The 19,384-nt window shown below is 40.4% G+C and overlaps 2 protein-coding genes across 6 annotated transcripts; both read right to left on the bottom strand.

Moving 5' to 3' along the window:
* Positions 1–7,801: 7,801 nt before the first annotated feature.
* LOC104598881 (uncharacterized) lies at positions 7,802–13,475 on the bottom strand. Of its 4 annotated transcripts, none has more exons than XM_088902297.1 (8): positions 12,553–13,472; positions 12,330–12,460; positions 12,145–12,222; positions 12,021–12,065; positions 11,866–11,910; positions 11,703–11,754; positions 9,743–9,892; positions 7,802–8,354 (listed from the first exon to the last, which is right to left on the bottom strand). In XM_088902297.1, exons 1-8 carry the CDS (start codon positions 12,896–12,898, stop codon positions 8,257–8,259), a joined length of 945 nt encoding a protein of 314 aa, XP_088758423.1. In that variant the 5' UTR covers positions 12,899–13,472; the 3' UTR covers positions 7,802–8,256. The 4 variants fall into 4 exon arrangements, with proteins under 4 accessions (XP_088758423.1, XP_010259457.1, XP_010259458.1 ...); XM_010261155.3 differs by having other exon boundaries at positions 9,743–9,839; positions 12,553–13,444; XM_010261156.2 differs by having other exon boundaries at positions 9,743–9,839; positions 12,330–12,471; positions 12,553–12,693.
* A 938-nt stretch (positions 13,476–14,413) lies between these two features.
* LOC104598882 (putative protein phosphatase 2C 73) lies at positions 14,414–19,007 on the bottom strand. 2 transcript variants are annotated; one of them, XR_016084715.1, is made up of 7 exons: positions 18,460–19,003; positions 17,830–18,147; positions 17,369–17,677; positions 15,913–16,030; positions 15,607–15,830; positions 15,002–15,230; positions 14,414–14,695 (listed from the first exon to the last, which is right to left on the bottom strand). XR_016084715.1 is itself a non-coding variant. In XM_010261157.3 (6 exons), exons 2-6 carry the CDS (start codon positions 18,070–18,072, stop codon positions 15,057–15,059), a joined length of 1,068 nt encoding a protein of 355 aa, XP_010259459.1. In that variant the 5' UTR covers positions 18,073–18,147; positions 18,460–19,007; the 3' UTR covers positions 14,414–15,056. The 2 variants fall into 2 exon arrangements, 1 of the variants encoding a protein (XP_010259459.1); XM_010261157.3 differs by having other exon boundaries at positions 14,414–15,230; positions 18,460–19,007.
* Between the last annotated feature and the right edge of the window lie 377 nt (positions 19,008–19,384).

Here is a 19,384-nt window from a genome sequence, read left to right as displayed (position 1 = left end):
GCAAGGCGTCATGGGAGATCTGGAGCAGCTACCTTCCAGGGTCCACGACCTCGAGCACCAACTCGTGGAGACCAACTCCGAAGTTTGTGAGATCAAAGGTTAAGTGCGAGAACTGCGACGGCTAATGGAGATGTTTCTTTCCTGCAGGGAAAGGAACTCTGACGGAGGGACAACAGCTAACGACTGTCGGCCAGATCTGCCGGAGTCTTCCGGCAAACAATAGTTCGTCGGCCATGGAGCAGCCATCATCCTCAAGTACAGCAGGCTGGAGTTCCCATCGTACAACGGCAACGGAGACCCCCTAGGCTGGCTGTATTGCTATGAGCAGTTCTTCCGGAATCAACGGACAAATGACCAGGACAAGGTAAGCCTAGCCGCCTTTCATTTAACGGAAGAAGCACAACTTTGGTTTTATCGGTTAGAGCAAGAAGAACCCGGGCTCAGTTGGCCCCAGTTTAAATCCTATTGCCTTCTTCGGTTCGGACCCCCATTGACCAGCAACCCACTGGGCGAGCTAATTAACCTTAAACAGACCGAAACAGTTGCTGAATACCAGCGACAGTTCCAAACCCTCATCGCGAGGGCATCCTCCATGCGACCAGACCAACAAGTGGATATGTTCACAATAGGGTTAGCAGAACCCCTACGAGGATGTCGAGATGCAGAATCCCCCAAATTTGGTCACAACCATGAACTTAGCTCGCGCATTTGAGCGCAAGCTGTAGCTCAGCCGCGGAATTTTTAATGTGGGTCGTCCACCGAACTCGTGGGTGCCCCCAAGACCACCAACAACGACCCCCTCTTCTGCTACCAGCCGGGAAATGAAGCCTCCCACGACCACCACCTCTAGAGCAGTGACAAGTACAGGCAGTAACATGGTCACTCCTCCCATCAAGCGCTTGACCAGGGCAGAAATGGTAGAGCGCCGAGCGAGAGGTCAATGTTTCAACTGTGATGACCTCTACTCGGCAGGACATAGATGCAAGAGGCTTTTTTGCCTTCTCATAGATGAGCAAGAGGAGGATGGGGAACCCGTCACATTCGAACTAGAGATCTCTCTCCATGTGATCACCGGTATTAAAACCTCTCAGACAATGCAGTTACAGGCACAGATTGCAGGTCAGCCGGTGCGCATTCTCGTCGATTCAGGGAGCACACACAACTTCATAAGTGAACATGCAGCCCTGCAGTTAAAACTACCAATGGAACTCCGGCCGCGACTACAGGTAGCCGTCGCAAATGGTGAAAAAGTTCACAGTCCAGGGATTTGTAAGGACGTCCTAGTACATGTCAATTCTAAACTAATTCTAGTTGATTTATTTGTACTCTCATTGGATGGGTTCGATATTGTTCTTGGGATCAAATGGTTAATTACCCTAGGCCCGATTTTGTGGGACTTCAGCACACTCACCATGACCTTCCACCTAAATGGCAAGCAAGTTTCATGGCACGGTTGCAGGGTTAAAGAAAAGACACCGCAGGTTCATGCACTCTAGACAAAACCGACAGCCATGGAAAAACTTCTCGTCGAGTTTTCAGATTTGTTCTAGGAACCGAAGGGCCTTCCCCCTTCCCGAGCTTGCGACCATCGTATTCCTTTGGTGGCGGGTTCAGCACCAGTCGTTGTCAGGCCTTATCGCTACCCTCACTTACAGAAGGATGAAATAGAAAAACAATGTACAGCGATGCTGAACCAAGGGATCATACGCAAAAGTCACTCCCCCTTCTCTTCGCCGGTTCTGTTGGTGGCGAAGCAAGATGGAATGTGGAGGTTCTGTGTTGACTATAGAGAACTCAATGACCGGACGATCAAAGATAAGTTCCCTATTTCCGTTGTGGACGAACTGCTGGACGAGTTGCATGGTGCCCAGTATTTCTCTAAGTTGGACCTCAGGTTCGAATATTTCCAAGTTCGCATGGCTCCCAGTGACGTGAAGAAGACTTCTTTTCGCACCCACCATGGCCACTTCGAATTTTTAGTCATGCCATTCGGACTTTGCAATGCACCATCTACATTTCAGGCACTAATGAACGAGGTATTCCAGCCCCATCTGTGCAAATTTGTTTTAGTTTTCTTTGATGATATCCTCGTTTACAGCAAATCATGGGTAGAGCATGTCCACCATCTGAGGACCGTTTTTGTACTCCTACGCCAACACAGCTTATTCCTGAAACGGTCCAAGTGCTCCTTCGGGGAATGACAGGTTCTTTACCTCGGCCACATCATCCATGGGCAGGGTGTAATAGTTGATAGTTCCAAGATTCAGGCTATAACAGAATGGCCCAAACCTCAATCCGCCAAGGCCTTACGCGGGTTCCTCAGTTTAACGGGTTATTACCGCAAATTTGTACAGAACTATGGAGTGTTGGCGGCCCCGTTAACCAACCTGTTGAAGAGAAACTCCTTCCGGTGGGACGACGCAGCTGATGAAGCTTTTCTATCACTACGAAATGCATTGTCTTCAACCCCTGTCCTGCAATTACCTAATTTCGCCCTCGAATTTACAGTCGAGTGCGATGCTTCCGGAGTGGGTATCGGGGCCGTACTACAGCAGCAAGGGCACCCGATCGCTTTCTTCAGCCGCAGATTGGCCGAACGACATCTGAAGCTTCCAGCCTATGAGCGCGAACTAATCGGCCTTGCCCGAGCCATCCAGCACTGGAGGTCGTATTTGTGGGGGCGGTCGTTCATCGTCAAACTTGATCATTACAACCTCAAATACCTGTTAGAGCAGCGTCTCACCACTTCCCCTCAACAACATTGGGTTAGCAAATTGCTCGGGTTTGACTTCCGGGTGGAATATAAGGCGGGATCCTCTAATCGCGCAGCTGATGCCTTGTCTAGGCGAGAAGAAGATGCGATGGTTCTATGTAGCATTTTCCAACCTCGGATCTCTCTGTTTGACGACATTAAGAAGGCAGCACCACAGTCCCCGGAATGGTTGCTCTTACTGCAGAAGATCCAAACCGTCACGGCCGACCCCAATTGGTCACTTCACGACGGGTTGGTACTATATAAGGGACGAGTCCATCTTCCAACAGACTACCCGTTGATTCCCACCATCATCACCAGCATCCATAACTCCACCCATGAGGGCATTCAAAAAACACTACACCGCGTCCGGACTGATTTCCATTGGCGAGGTATGAAGACTTCTATTCGAGATTTTGTTTAGAATTGCTCTACATGCCAACAACACAAATAGGAAAACCTACACCCGGTAGGCCTCCTTCAGCCCCTTTCCATCCCATCGTAGATCTGGGCCGACATCTCCATGGACTTCATTGAGGGACTTCCCAAGGTAGGGGGCAAATCAGTTCTCTTTGTGGTAGTCGACCGCTTCTCTAAATACGAGCACTTCATTCCTCTATCACACCCGTATAGTGCCACTTCGGTTGCCCTCGCCTTCTTTACACATATCTTTCGCTTACATGGGTTGCAGGAATCCATCGTCAGCGATAGAGACCCGGTCTTCACTTGTGCCTTCTGGAAAGAGTTATTTCGACTACACGGCACCACCCTGGCCTACTCATCAGCTTACCGGCCACAAACCGACGGTCAGACGGAAGTGGTTAACCGCACTATCGAGATGTATCTCCGCTGTTTTGTTGGCGATCAACTTCGACGGTGGTTGGAATGGCTTCCTTGGGCTGAGTACTACTACAACACAGCCTACCATTCCTCCCTCGGCATGACTCCCTTTCGCGTCGTTTACGGCAGGGATCCTCCCTGCTTACTGTCCTACGAGCCCGGATCTACTCGCTTGGATGCAATCGATCACTCCTTACAGGACCGCGATGCCCTCCTTGCCGACGTCCGCATTCGCTTACAACAGGCCCAGCTCCGCATGAAGCTCCACTATGATAAGCACCACCGGGAACTATCGTTCGATCCAGGACAATTTGTTTGGTTGAAGCTCCAGCCCTACCGGCAGCTCTCCTTGCGCCACAAGGCTGCCCCGAAGCTCGCCCCTAAGTTCTATGGGCCCTACAAGGTTTTGCGACGGATTGGCAGTGTGGCCTACCAGCTGGAATTGCCAGAGACTAGCCGAATTCATGATGTCTTCCACATCTCCTTGCTGAAACCATTTACGGGTGTTCTCCCAGACCAAGTTCCCTCCCTGCCACCCTTGAAAGATGGCAAACTGGTCCCCCAGCCTAAAACTGTCACCCGCTCTCGTTTCAATCGTGGAATCCTTGAAGTCTTGGTGGAATGTTGTGATCTACCACCAACAGAAGCCACATGGATCCCATTGGCAGAGTTCCAAGCCACATATCTAGCTTTCGAGCTTGAGGACAAGCTCGTAGTCCAGGAGGGGAGTAATGTTATGGATGCCTTCCTTGGGAAGACGTACATCGCCGCTGGCAGCAACAGGCCCCGAGCCCACCGCCAGCAGCAGCAAGGATTCAGTGATGCTCATCCTACCCAGTTCGGCAACAACAACCTTATTTAGATTAGATTAGCTCATTTTGCTTGTTCTTATTTTATTGTTCTTATCTCTTATCTTATCTTGTTAATAGCTTATCCGATTAGGATTAGCTTAGTTTATCTTAACTTGTTAGTAGCTTATCAGATTAGGATTAGCTTATCTTATCCTTAGCAAGATAGAACTGGAAGTCTCCCTATTCAGCAAGGAGACTCCCTTTGATTAGGACTCTTGTAATCTCCTATTTAAGGAGACCCCATTATTGAATGAGATATCAAATTATTCAGTCAAGAGTGAGTTGGGAGAGTTGGTGATCTCTTGGACAAATCATCGAAGGCGCCAAGATAGGTTCATCACGAGCAAGAAGGAACAAGGGAAAACATGAGGTTTTCCCCGTGGACCGACCCGTGATGAAATCCTATTCCCGGGCCCTCAACATGTTAAGCTTGAATTTTATTCAGTATGCACATAAAGTATGCTAGCCTTATTGCCATAAACACTTCTTTTTGATGGGTTTACAGCCATACTTCAATTCTCTGTTTCTGCTTATTATTAATGCATAGGCTTCTTTAATACAATTTCAGCCATAGGTGTACAGGGTCTAATCTATGCTTGAGTTGAACCCCAACCTGCATCACTCCGCAAAGGCATTATTGGGCTCAAGAGGGCTCTTCCTGACGGAGGGGAGCCAGGAATTTTTTGAGGGGACCAAAACTTATGGATGGGCCAACCATTGGGTGAGAAGTGAGGGGAAGGAGGAAATTTACATAGAAAAATGTATTCAGTGTACGGATTTCTGGGGGCATGGCTCCCATGGGTCCCCCCTAGCTCCGCCCCTGCTTCCTGATAAGGAAGTACAGTCGGAGAAGCTTGCCCATTGGATGCTTGTGAAGCATGGAAGGATCTGTTGATACATGGTATTAATGTTGGACTTTTCTTTTGCAATATTTTTGTTCTGCACGGAATGATCTGTTGATACATGGTCTTGGAAATGATGATGTGGTAGATCTGAGTAGTACAAGGAGCAAAGGAATAAGGTTCCCCATCTAAAGAAACAATAGTGCACATTGGACTGGAGGTCTGAGTGCCAGAAAATATGCTGGCTATGCACGTTGTATTTTACAGATTCTTTGGCTTACTTGAATATATATTATTATTATTTATTAGTTATGAAAATATGCTGGTTGATGAAGGTAAAGTTATAGCCTTCTTTTGTAGGCCCGGTGATTCGCTTAGAACCAGGGGTTTTGGCGTAACGGAAGGGATTAAAAGAGCAAAGAGTTGAACATCAAAAAGCTGATTGTTGATGGTGATTCGTAAGTGGTTATAGGCTGGCTGCTAAAGGAGGAGAATTAGATATGGAAGTTTTCTAATGAAAAAAAAAAAGGTGTGGGAAGAGAGTCTATCTTTGGGCTTTGTTGTAATTGATCTTTGGGGAGAATTGAGAGTGTTTACCTCTCCCACGTATTTACTATATCTGTTTTTTTCTTATTAATATAATCTCAGTTACTGATAAAAAAAATGCTGGTTGATCAAATTTACCTTGTAACATCTAAAATAAATATTTTCCTTTGGCAGGGATCGCAAACCATTCAAATCCTTCTGGTGAACAACAAAGTAGATTATAATGGATGCAAGTTAACCTGAAATGCCCTAATTATCGTTTGGCATTCTTTTATTTTTTTGGACCATGAAACCACCAATTTCAAACAATCTCTACAATATGTACATGATACTGAATATTATTCAATTTTATTTCAGACATGTCAGTCTAGCTAAGAATGCGGGAGAGATGAGAACTGAATCAGAATTGCTTCTACGGTGTGGGGAACAAGTGGGCTTTAATTATCATTCTGCAGAGAACTGCTTTATTAGCTGATACCATCCTTTCTAAGCTCAAGGATTATGGTTCAATACATGGGAGTTCTTGACTGTAGATTAATCACATGTTAGAGGAGTATAGGCTGCATTGCTCAATCATGTGGAGAGTTTGCAGAATTTGTTCACCCTGAGATTTTGTCCATCATGCAACAACTGATTGAGGATTCTGCAACTGTTGTCCGAGTAGGTGCTCATAAGCTCACTCTTGCCTAATATGGACAAATATTTCAAGGTCGGCCTCACTATTGGCCACGATGTAAGCTCTAGAACAGGTTGGGAACACATGATTCTGGGAATGGCTTAGATGCTCTTCCCCAATCACAACTTGATGACAACATCTAAAACAAAATTTTGTTTGTTGAATTGGTTTAATTGATGTTCCAGCTGGTCTGGCCCCTCTAAGAGTGGTCGTTGAGACTTGTAGAACACAAATGGAAACAAGAACATTTTTTTTGTTGATGTGGCAAACACAAATGGAAACAAAAACATTCATCATGTAAAACAACCCCTTACCCCTAGCCACCTCTCATTACAGTTTTTTTATTTTCCAGTTTACGGGGAGTTGGGGCGTAATGAGTAAAAGAAAAAAAATAAAAGGATTCGATTATGATATGGAAAAGATATGATATCCGAAAAACAACTGACCAATAAACTAGAATCATAAATGTAATCAAAATTCATGGGTGAGTTTTGATTGGTCAAAACTCTTTCTATATCATATCTTTTCTGCATCATAGATTTTTCAAAAAAAAAAAACCTTTTTCCACATTTAGGGCCAACTAATATAGCAAGCCAATAATATAAAGGTTTCTGATAATATTTATGGTCGCATCATCGCATGTAAAGCAACATGATATAACTACTTTCTAGAAATGATTATTTTCCTTCATTTCAAACGTAATCAAAAGGAACCTTAGTTGTGCTTGCATAGCTAATTTTAGTAGGGAGATTACTAGAACCAAACAATTACAACAGAAATTTGCGTTTAGTTATGGTTATGCAAATGTGAACGTGCAATATTCCTGAGTTGCGTTTCGGAGTATAGATAATCACATGAATTTTATCATTTTATGTACAAGGAGTCGTACACTTCTACTTCACCAACATTTTGATAAAATTTCCAGATTTGCCAAGTATCCTACTTTTTCTTGTTCCTAAGGTCAAAATTTCGGTACGATATGCCCTGTATCGGGGTGTATCGTATCTCATCGGGAGCTGTCCGAAACCCAAAATAAGAGGTGTTTCAGACTTTGACTATTTTCAGGGGGTAAGCATGCTTAAAACCGACCCCTGGTGCAATTAAAAAAAAACTTAATATAACTAAGTTATAAAGTAGCAAAACACCTGATACGCCTGTTCGTGCCTATTGGGTATATTTAAACCACGTTCCTAACTAGGAGGCGTTCAGTAGTACAGATATCCCATAGATTAATTGGTTTTGTCATTTTGGAACACATTATACCCATTAGGCATTCTTTTTAGGGGATTCTTCATGATAGAACACCTTACAGAATGTGATTTGATTCAAATTATCGTGGTTTCAACTACACTACATTGGGCCCTGTAGATCAAGGTTCAAAATTTCAATACTATACATCCCAATCATATCAGTGGCTTAATGATACCTCACTACAGGGGTCATATAGGGGTCTGGCCTGGTTCAGGGGGTAAATCAGCCTTAAACTGACCTGGGGGAGAGCGAGGGGGCGTATCAGCCTGTATTGATATTTTAAACCTTGCTGCAGATACAAAGACACCACAATACCGAACACCGCCCAAGTTTGCAGTATGCTCAACTTTTTCAGTCTGATTACAGTAAATGTAAGTCATTTCTGCAAGTGCCATGTTTTGCTGCTGATTGGACTTAACGCTTCTTAATATCATCCACCATAACGGGCCTTAAGTGGTTCTGGCGGTTCTTCTTCCATGATGCCCGAACCTCTTGTTGCTAAGTACTCACGGATGGTTGTTTTACGGTCCCCAAGAAAAGTGTGATCCAGAAAGTTGTTATAAGCAACATCGCCACAATTCTTTGCTGCCAATACACTACCAGGAAGTTCAATTGTATTCAGTCCATGTATAGAAAGATTCTCATGGCTAAAAATTTCGTCTTGTAGAAACATGAAACCAAAAATTACATTGTTTTTTGATTGGTTAACCAAATTCTTAATTATCAATGCCAAAGTGACAATAAGAACATGTTTACAAACTATTCGTATAGAACACAGGAAAGAGCAACAAGCATTATATTAGCCGTGGGTTAAATGCAGCATTTGGGTTGAAATGGATGTGGGTTAAATGCAGCATGCACAGCTAGTATGGGTGGGGGCAGAGGGATGATAAAAGAAGAAATAAGAAAAATTAGAGATCTAAATGGAGAGAGAAGATAGTCCATCAAAAAGTTCATGGAACTGTTTTATATAAGGTAACAGATATAGATAATTAATAAAAGGGTAAATTATAAAGAGACCCCCTGTATTTTATTTTACAACAAACACCTCCCTTGTATTATGACTATGAGTCAAAGACCCCCTTCTGTTAAGGTTACGTTAAAAAAACCGTTACAATATTTTTTAATCCCCATATAACCTTCGGATGAAAAAAATACTGTTCATCTTCTCCACGATACACTAACATTAGCGGCACTAATCTCATCTACATCAGATTTCTTCAAATTTCTCTCTCCCTCTCCCCCTCTCTTCTTACCCTTCCCAGTGAGAGGGGATACAAAGTTAGCGCGGATCTGGTGTTTTTCTCGTCAAGCGCCAGGCTGACGTCACCGTAGACGAAAAACGGTGACACCGACTGGTGTTTCTCGTAGCCGACATCCAGTATGGTGGGTCGGTAATATCACCGTAGCCGACATCCTCGACCCGCCATACACAGATCTGGTGTTTTTTTCGTCCGTAACCGATGACACCAACTTCACCGTAGCCGACATCCACTGACTCTTGACTTCGCATTCGAGCGTTAATGGAGCCCACCTGAGAGTCTAACTCCACCACGTGTTGAAGTTCTACGGGATGAGGTAGCCAATGTTCATGGAGGATTCTCACCTCACTCCAATCCCCAATTAAATAACGATATCTTAAGCGAAGCAAATCTTTGCAACCGACCATGTTGATCCAAATCTTTGCAATGGAGGATAGAAGAGATTCTTAGGGTTGTTAATGAGAACAGACAAATTGTAACGGTCTTTTTAGATGGAAGGCTAAGGGAAGGGGGTCTTTGTCTAAGGGGGTGTTTGTTGTAAAACAAAGTACAGGGGGTCTTTGTCACAGACCCCATAGTACAGACACTTCTTATACTTCTTATGTGCAGACAAAATGAAGTAACCTAATAAACTAGTCTTTTCAGCATGCATCACGTACTCGTTCAAGAATACTTCAACAGCACCAATGAATTGTATACATAAAAAGCCCTGTAATAGTTACCAGTGTCGAAGATAAACACGGCAAGGTAAGATATCATCCCGCCATATCTTATGGATGTTATACCGCCCATATTGCTTAAAATAGATTTCCTTGCTTCCTGCATGAGAGATGGCCCCATGAAACAATATAACAGTCTGTTATAGCTGAGGCCTGTGTGGTTCAAGAAGCATAAGAAATGCTATAAAGGTAGATTATGACACCTAGAGACCTCAACATGCATGTTCAACTCTTAATTCCAAGCAATTTGTTAATTTGATAATTCATCAAAAGAATAAAAAATGTAAAATGCTATTCAACAAGTATTACTAAAAGAAACTTTATAAACCATAAGTTTCATCAAATTTAAATATATAGCAAACATACTTAAGAAAAACTAATACTAATTCATGCTTCAGCATACATACATATATGGGCATCTTAATTTGGAACAAAAAATCCCACTTAATTTTAATTTGGAACAGACACAAAAAATATTAAGACAAAACAATTATTCTAAAAGATTAGGATAGTAAATGACAGGGAAAAGAGGAGCAAATTACATTTAAAATAGCTTCCTACAGCAGAAGAGGTAATGGCAAAATCTTGAGGCTATTTGACAATCCATCTACTTATTGATTGGCATTCCATGGAACAGAAAGATTCAGGAATAAATACAAGAAAAAGAGTTACAGAAAGAAAAAGAACAGGATTTAGTGGGGAGGGGGGGGACGAAACATAATTAAGTGCAAGTGTTTATTTAGAAGAAAAAGGAAGAAAGAAAAGATAAAATGTTTATTTGGAAAGGTCATTGTGGCAATGAAGCCATGAAACGCAGTTGAGGATAGGACTTAATGGTATAGGAAAAATCAATAGCATATTCATTATCATAATTGTTGAGGTGATGCCTAGGCAAAGATACATTGCTTATGGATCACTTTGGTGTTTCCTTATAGGAGTTGCAATGATTTTAGGTGAATTGCAGCTAAACCACATCATATTGAATAAATAAGGTAAAAGGATGTAAAGGGGCATGATGAAAGACGGATGATATCCGGATGCCTGTACATGCCTAGCATACCAGTGTCAGATACAATACCAGATAATGGCATACTGCATGGATACTTCCAGATGTACTTTATAACATCAACGCCTTTAAAATATATAAATAAAATGGCATGTTTTAACAAATACTATAAAAAAGATCCACACATGTTAGAAATTTAAACAAATTTAGCAATGCACAAGTCCTGAAGAATGACATTTAGCTTCAAGCATTGGGTAAACAGATGATATAAGCATATCACATGAGACACCTGAACCTGTTTTTGTGTCCAGAGTTTTAGAAAACGGAGAGTCGTATTCACATATCCTGTATCCATGTCCTTCTCTGTGTTCATATCCAAATCTGGGCATCATGGATTTTTGAGCTAGGGAACCATAAAATGGGCTTTGCTCCTACTTTCTCTTATTCAAGTTACAAGGTTTCTGCCCCTTCATATTTATGTTTTCTTCTAATCTTTGATTCAAAACACACACACACACACACACCCCTCCAGCATTAATAGAATAGAGATTCATTCCCTAGTTAGTTTTAGGTTATGCAATGTTCTTTTAAGTTTTACTTTTATTGTTTAATTCTTTTATGCTAGATTGCTTTTAATGTTTTTTAATTGCTACACCAACCAGGAAAGCAAGCTAATTGATTCATAAGAGTAGGGAAAATGGGAAAATAGGCTTTACACGAAAAATCATTCCCCTAGGCAAAGCCTAGGTGGAACCTGGTTCTCTATATGACAAAGTGCTTTGCTGTTCCCCAGCCTTGACTTGGTGCCTTGACACCTATGTAATTGATGAAGGCGTGAATGTCAAGCGTTAATATTGTTTTTTGAACATGAATTGAACTACATAAGGCTAAATAGGCAAATAACAGAGTACTATTTTCATATCGACTGGAAATGGTTAGCAGCATTGTGAAGAATACCTTTGCATCTAACTTGAAAATATTCCTCATCACTATAGCGAGCACAAAGCACCTGCTTTAACAAACCAAACCAGAAATCAAAGATCTGTCTGATAAACATTCACTTATAATAGGACCTCGAGATGTCAACCATGCCGCTGGAAGCTTATCCATCTCTACTTACCGCTGGACTAGTAAATGGAATCCCATCTAGTGTTTCAGGTATCACCTGTATGATCAAGTGAATTCTAACTACAATTACATCAAGTAATGAATAACCAAAAAAGAAAAAAAATCAAGAAAGTAGAAGACTAAAGAGTAAGAATTTAAGCAACTTACAGCCAGAAAACGAAATTCATGTTCCCTCTCAATAAAAGATGGAATCTGCACGTGTGATGTCACTCGCATTTATGATTTAACCACACACAATAAAAAAAGTTTAATAATTAACAGAGATCTTTACCTCCGATGGTTTAATCTCAAACACAGTGATGATTAGGGTTTCATCTTCACGTGGTTCAACACTTAAGCTCGAAATCTCCTGACATAATTCAAATTTTCATTCAGTTAATATATATCATAGATAAGGGAAATTCAGATATCATATAGTAAAACACTGAAAGGGAGAGTTTAGGGAAAAGTTGTAACCCCGGTTTCTGGATTGGCAATGCCACGCTCGAAGAAAATGGGAGCAGCGTGGGCAAAAACGCGTCGAAACCCTTTCAATTTCGCAACCCTGAAGTTCATAAGATCAGGAAATGTGCTCCTCGCACTCCTTTCTGGTTCATATCTGAACAATCAGTACCACCACCGTGTAACGCAGCGTGTGCAATACAGACACGGTACACGAAGAGAAAAGTAAGGGAAGTACCAGAGAGGAGAGATCCGAAGCCACAGATGGAGAGATAGCCATGGGGAGAGACGAGAGAATCGAAATCCGATTCGTCTTTCAGCTCGGTTAACTCTGTGTGGCCAATCGGAGCCGTTGCTCGGTCGTCTGATGCCATGATAAGCGAAGATTGCCGTAACTTGTTATGCTTCTGCTGCTGCTTTACTTTTGCGAAATACAGTGGAAAAGCGAATGCGTATCTCCGGCTATGAGGATGTCGAGGTGGGAAGAAGAATTGAGTTGGTTGTTTGAACACGAGACTCGCGCAAGAAAAATGAAACAGACAGATAGATGAACCACCTCCACCACCACCACCAATAGTTGTCATTACAAATTAGAAATGCAGAAACTATGGAGTTCTTCTAGTTCTGCTATGCTCATGGGAAAATTTATGGTGTTTCATGAAAGAACAAAATCCCTCCTTTCGTAGGGGTGATCATGGGCTGGGCTTTGCACTTATATAAGAACTATAAGTACTAGCTAGGCCCAGGATCGCCCCTAAATCGTGAAATGTTGCTAACCATTTCCAGTCGATATGCAAATTGTCTTTTTTGATCTAAACCCAGTCGATATCACATGTTCTATTTTTTGTGTTTTGCAAGATGAGATTTAATAGTGGGTTGTGGAACAAATGATAATATGCTCTACAACAGGCCTACAGTGATGAATTGAATGGAGCATTATTATTGATTCCACGGCCTGCTGAACAGCTACTGTATTCAGCTAAACTTATCTCCTCTAAACCGCAAATAGGACCTTTACTGCATATGCATGTTGGATTGACAAACTTTGTGTACTAGAAGGGAATTGCAAAAGGTTGATGGATTCGTGCCGGGACCCCTTAATTAGGTTTTAGTTATCTGTTGTTTGATCGTTTGTTAATTTTTCTATTTGGCCGTGTTTGTTTGGTTTAGGTAATTCTAGTCTTGTGTTTGGTAAGAGAAAAGAAAAAAAAAAAAAAAAAAAAAAACTATGAACTCATCATGCCTTTTTCACTTCCGGAGTTTTTCAAAGCGATTGATATAGAAAAAGATGATTATAACCTCGTCAATAGTTTTGAGACTTTTGACCATACGTCAAAATCTGAATTCAATTCATTTATGTAACAAGATCGTCCAAATTTGGGATAATCGCATCAGATGTCGGATCAGATTTTGGACTTTTGGAGTCCGTTGACAGTTCATCTACATGCAAATAACCCAAATGTAGAATTGTTTGGGATTGTGGATGTGGTGCATACATACCCTGAGTTCACATAAAGCGCTATATAGGTGATTTGACATTAACCTAGGCATGAAAAATGCATTTGATTGGGATAGATTTAACTTAAAATGGTTATACTACTTTTTATATTGAGATTAATGAGATGGTGTAGTTTGATTTTCACTGTTTGATAACCACTATGAAAGTTAGAGACCAATCTAACACCCAATCCGATTATCTAAGATTCAAATGATCTGGTTTACTTATTTTTTGTCACCACTAAACCTCCCTTTGACCCCTTTTTCTCCCCAAAGTAGTGGTTGCGGGATTCGATTTCGCATCACTGCTGAAACAAACCAGCTAATACACCAACGGACCACCTCTCCGTTGGTAAATGATCTGTTTACTTAATTGTATCTGAGGTGATTTCCAATTTGTTTGATCCATGTTCAGTTAAATTTTATAATATACAATAATGTTGGAAAGGTATGATAGCAGAACTTTGACCGATCATCTCACCCTGTGAATTTTGATGAATTACAACCGATTATTTACAACTTTAATGATATCGGTTAATTGGTTATAAGTTTTTTTTTGGCAAAACCCATAGTAGATGAACCAAATCATAACTATGATGTGATAAAATGAAATGTAAAAATTGAATTTTTAACATTGTTAAAACCTTCAATGGTAAGTACATCTTGAAAAACACAAAAAAAAAATAGTTTAATGTGATGGTTGAAATTTTGATTTATCATGAAATGCATCTTATTCAGCTTTAACTGGACAGCATTAGTTTTGTGAAGGACGTGTACTTTGTTAATAGAAATTCCATGCATCAAATTCTTCTGAATTCATCCAAGACTGAGGTGCATTTTAAATGAATGGTCCATGATTCTTTGGAGGTTCAGACAAGCATAACCTGAAATAGAGTTCAGAAAGATAAAAAACAGTAGACTCCTAGCTGCAGTTGAACTGCATTCTTCTAAAATTAAAATACCCTCATTCTGCTATCCTTGTTTTTGCAATTGGCCTGGATCATCAAGGCATGTACCTTGTATATTTCTCGCAGTCATCTGTGACTTAGTCGTTTCTAATGAAATATATAGTTCATCAAGCAAAAGAAAGGGAAACAATGAAAAACCTATGGGCTTGGATGCTTGACAAGTAATCATGCATACATACAAGGTTACAATAAACCAAGAAGTTATCAGCAAAAATAAACTACCTTTCTATTTGTCATTCTTGTTTTTCCAGTTAAGTTGGTGAACCTGCTGAGAGGGTTAGGAAGAGTGAAAGAAGAGACATATAGCTGAAATGTCGTCCATTGCAATGCCCTTTCTCTTTCTTTTCCATGCATGGACTGCACATTCAACTAGTCGTTTAGCTGATTTTTCTCTATCTGTTGTTGAAGAGACGATATCCACTACTTCTTGGTTTGAGATAACATCCCAGAGCTGAAGTGTAAAGAAAACAAAAAAGAAACTTGTATAAAGAAGACTACTAATACTAAGAATTTCTACAATGCAATTAGAGCCATATTGATGTTTTTGTTTGTAACTTATGAATTGCTTGTTTGGAGAAACAGCCTCTCTGTGTAACTGCAGGGGTAACTAATGAATTGCTTGTTTGGATTTGTATGGACAACCCCAAATAGTTGGAATAAGACTGGGTTGAGTAGAGAGAATCACTTGTTTGGATTCACATGCTTGATGCTTTTATTTATAATTAAGTTGAAGTTTCATGTCCTACACATGATTTTGTGTGCTTTATCTTTCTAAATTATGGATTAGTTCAAAACATCTGTAAACTAGAGATGGTACAATACATTACCCCATCTGTTGCCAGCACGATAAATTGGTCTTTAGTGGTTATACTCCTCTGTGTGACTTCAGGTACCGAAATAAGTCCGAAATCCTTGACACAATAATCACCAAATGCTCTAGACATCGCCAGCCCAGGTGTTTCACTATTTGGCAGCCAGACCCTGTGCACCCCTGGTTCATCATGCAAAGAGAAAACCCGTCCTTTGCACTGAGTTATCCGCTCAGCCTCCTCTGTAACCAAAATGAACAGTAAAATGTAAAGTTCATAGATGTTTGTATGTGTATGTTGGGGGAAGAGTAGAGGGGTACTGACGGGGTAAATTTGGCTTGAAATCAATAGTAAGCTGAACTGGTACCAAGCTGCCATCATCACAAGTGGTAGCCAACACAGCACGAGAGTCACCAACATTTGCTATAACTATGAATTCACCCTAAACAAAACATCACCATTGAAAAGATTTATGTCATTTCTTGATGAACTTGTTTAATTATGCTAATGATGCAAAGATAGGGGTGTAGAACTTGAAAAGAAACAATAATGGCTTATAACTAAAACAACTTAGGATTGTTTCTTATGCTCCTAAGAACTCTGGCATAATTGATAAAAGGAAAACAAAATCAATGGTCTGCAATACATGAAAATTGATATTACTTGCATATGTATCATGAAGGAACTCAAAGAAGAAGATAAAACTGACTCTGGTGGTGGCTTCTCTCTACATTTTAGGAAATTAGGATTCTTGCTTATAGCTTAAAACAGTTTCTTCTTGAAGCCTAGACCAACTAGCGAGCTTGAGACAAATGTTTTATACCATTTGGTAAATTATAATTTGGTATGAACTATCTAATTGATGCAATTATTATGAATTCCTCACTGTTTATTCAAGCAAATAAAACCTTCTAGGGGACCATTACATTTGACTCTTGTGAAAGTTGAAATCAAGTCAATAAGCAACTGCTTGCAATAACTGAATGAAATGTGCAATTTGGGTGCAATCCACCATCCATAAAAGTGGTGGCCAATGAAATAGACATTTTGAAACCAAAAGTTAATGTGCCACTGGAAAAAAAAAAAATCCGGCAATGGATTAATTAATTGTTTCAAGAATATAAATAGCTTAAGAAGAAAGAATTTGTTGATCAATTGATAGAAACTAATTAAAAACATACATACATATACATGTGTGTTCTTCTGCTACACTAACTTTCTGATCCAGGTTAATATAATTTTTTTTCCTGTAATCCTTTTCAACAAATTCTCACCATGATTTATCCCTTTGAGAAAATAAACAGATGCCTATAACTCGAGATGTTTCCTGTTTGGTGCATATGAGTCTATCTATCATTTCATCTAATGAGTGAATTTATTCAGATTTTATAGATAGCTAAGAGTTTGTTATATATTTTTCTTATGGGATTTCCTCTTGGATTACGGTGCTCTATCCAAAACTAGTATGCTCATTCTATACAAAAGAACTTCCATTTTCTAATTTGTCCTCTTAAGCAGTAATACAGAGAACTAGACAAGCTACAGAGGGAAAGCAAATAAAACAGAACACAAACAAGAGAAGGAATAAATAGAAGCATGACTTAGGAATGCTTGCTTTTAACCATAGATTTGTTTAATCAGTGCATTCATGCCAAAGCAAAGTAGGTATTGGTCTCAAGTGGATTCTGATCCTATGCCAATAAAGGTTAATACCTCACATGAACGGATCTCATGAGAACAGTTCTCCTTGTCAATACTATAGGAGTAGAATTCCTTTTACCTGTCTAACAACTGATAATGCAGTGGTTCCACTGTAGAAGGAATCAATCCTGGAATGGTGCTCGAGCTCCTGATCAATAGCAGCACAAGTCTTTAAGTAGGATTGCTTCCATACATTAAAATGATAAAGCTCCTTATCTGATTCGAAGTCAAACTCTGGTTCCAGGGAAGCTAGAGCAAGAGTTTCCTGCCAATTGCAGAGTAAAGACAATGGCATTGATTCCCTAACTGTTTTAGCTACAAATCGGCCCCATGGACCATGCCCATCAAAAACCCCACAGAAAATCATGTCTTCTTGGCATCCGAATTCCTACCAACAAAAGCAAATAAAATCTAGCTTCAACAATTGAGATAGAAGAAGAAGGAAAAGAATCACAAATGAAAAAAGTAAAACGATAACATTACTTCAATGATTTGAAATTTTCTTTCTTATCTTATATAAAAAGGGGATACAAACCATACCTCCCACACAATGAAGCAGTCTTGGTTCACTCCTTTCTTCCCTTTCTTGGAGAAGATTGAGGCAAAATTGCTGGAACCGTTAGAGTTAACAATTCCAGAAGAACGCGATATCAAGTCGTTCTTCTTAGCTTCTTTAGCCATGGCTTCTGCAGCTTCCTTTCCAGCGTCATTCCCACAGTTCTTTCCTCTTTTGAAGGAAAGTGACCTTGCCAGACCATCGAACAGAGTCGACAAATGTCCCATTACCTCTGCAATTTGACCCCAGTGTGTGAACCACGAGTTTCTTCCTTTTTCTCTCTCTAGATGTGAAGGAATCGTCTAGAACAAATTTAACGTTGTTCGAATGAACAAGAAGCGATCCAGAAACAAAGGTTAAGAACCTCGGAGTTTAATAATATTAACCAAATAAAACAGAAGTATAAGAAAATAATAACCTTGAGAATTCAAAGAAAAAATTCTAACGTTCAAGACTAGCATTCTCAGATGCAGAGGATATTCATTCTTACATAGAATTCCAACCCTGGATACTCTTTTTAAACATTGCCCGAGTACCCAATAACCCAATCAAAAGTTGATAAAAAATTTCATTCCACTCTAGAATAGAAACTCAGAACAAGACAGATAGAAGACCTTTTTTTTTTTCGGTGATGTTGTTCGGATAACGAGAAGTCAGAGGGCGGGAATCAGATGGTGTCGTTGGAAATCGCCTTGTCTCGGCCGGATTATAATGGAATTCCGGCAAGTCGAGCTAAGATTTCGGAATTCAAAAGTCTCGGATTGCTTCGACTCCATTCTTTAACTTGTGAGAAGAAAAACAAAAGCCGCTGTAGATAGAAGTCTCTACGTTTACTTGGCTATGCAGATTGCAGAGCAGCAACCGAATAACGAACGGACAGTAGCCTTCCCATCGATGGTATAACCGTTGTGACTTTAAATAGAAGGGCGAGACGAGAGGCCGAGAGCTTCATTTCTCTGCATGCTGCAGTATTCATTAAACAACCACTCCTGAAACAGTGAAAGAACGTCCTCTCTAAATAACGTAGGGCTGCAACCCGCAAAGTGCAAACAGATCGAATCTGATATGGGCGGATCTAATTTTGATTCGTTTATATTTGCAATTCGATTCAAATGGGATATTGTCCATCGGATTCATATCGAAATTTGGTTATTGAGTTGTTTAATAAGTCGACAAATATACCGAAAGGTAAGATATCTAAAATTCTTACAACCAATATGATGTTTATGGGATTAGATTTATCAGTTATCAGATCAGTGGGATCTATATCAACGGATCGGATCACCTTTAAGCAGCAAAACATTTGCAGTCCTACTAAAACGGGTCCAAAATCCGAGTGCTTTTTTTTTTCTAGATATATAACAGAGTAATTCACACGAAAGACGTCCAGCACCTTGGCGCACGTTAGAAACAAGTCCCACGCTTCCCTTAACGACTTGACGTATGAAATGTACTTGAGATCATAAATAAAGAAATAAAAAAAAAGCCAATTGCAAAGCTGGTAAAAAATTTCTCTCTCTCTATATATATATACAAAGT

The sequence above is a fragment of the Nelumbo nucifera genome, chromosome 3 (assembly GCF_055504915.1).
Source record: "Nelumbo nucifera cultivar China Antique chromosome 3, China Antique-T2T, whole genome shotgun sequence".
Taxonomy (NCBI): domain Eukaryota; kingdom Viridiplantae; phylum Streptophyta; class Magnoliopsida; order Proteales; family Nelumbonaceae; genus Nelumbo; species Nelumbo nucifera.
Note: the sequence above shows the minus strand (reverse complement) of the source record. Positions and strands in the feature narration are given on the sequence as shown.

Bases quoted from the DNA above. Each gene is read 5' to 3' on its own strand.
- LOC104598882 (XM_010261157.3), bottom strand. From the start codon at position 18,072: ATGGGACATTTGTCGACTCTGTTCGATGGTCTGGCAAGGTCACTTTCC. The intron at 16,031-17,368 runs GTAAAAGGAATT...TGTTTTGTTTAG, and splicing joins CATTATCAGTTGTTAGACAG to GGTGAATTCATAGTTATAGC. The intron at 15,231-15,606 runs GTAATGTATTGT...TTTACACTTCAG, and splicing joins TCGTGCTGGCAACAGATGGG to CTCTGGGATGTTATCTCAAA.
- LOC104598881 (XM_010261155.3), bottom strand. From the start codon at position 12,898: ATGACAACTATTGGTGGTGGTGGTGGAGGTGGTTCATCTATCTGTCTG. The intron at 11,911-12,020 runs GTAAGTTGCTTA...TTGATCATACAG, and splicing joins ATGAATTTCGTTTTCTGGCT to GTGATACCTGAAACACTAGA. The intron at 11,755-11,865 runs GTAAGTAGAGAT...TTGTTAAAGCAG, and splicing joins TTCCATTTACTAGTCCAGCG to GTGCTTTGTGCTCGCTATAG.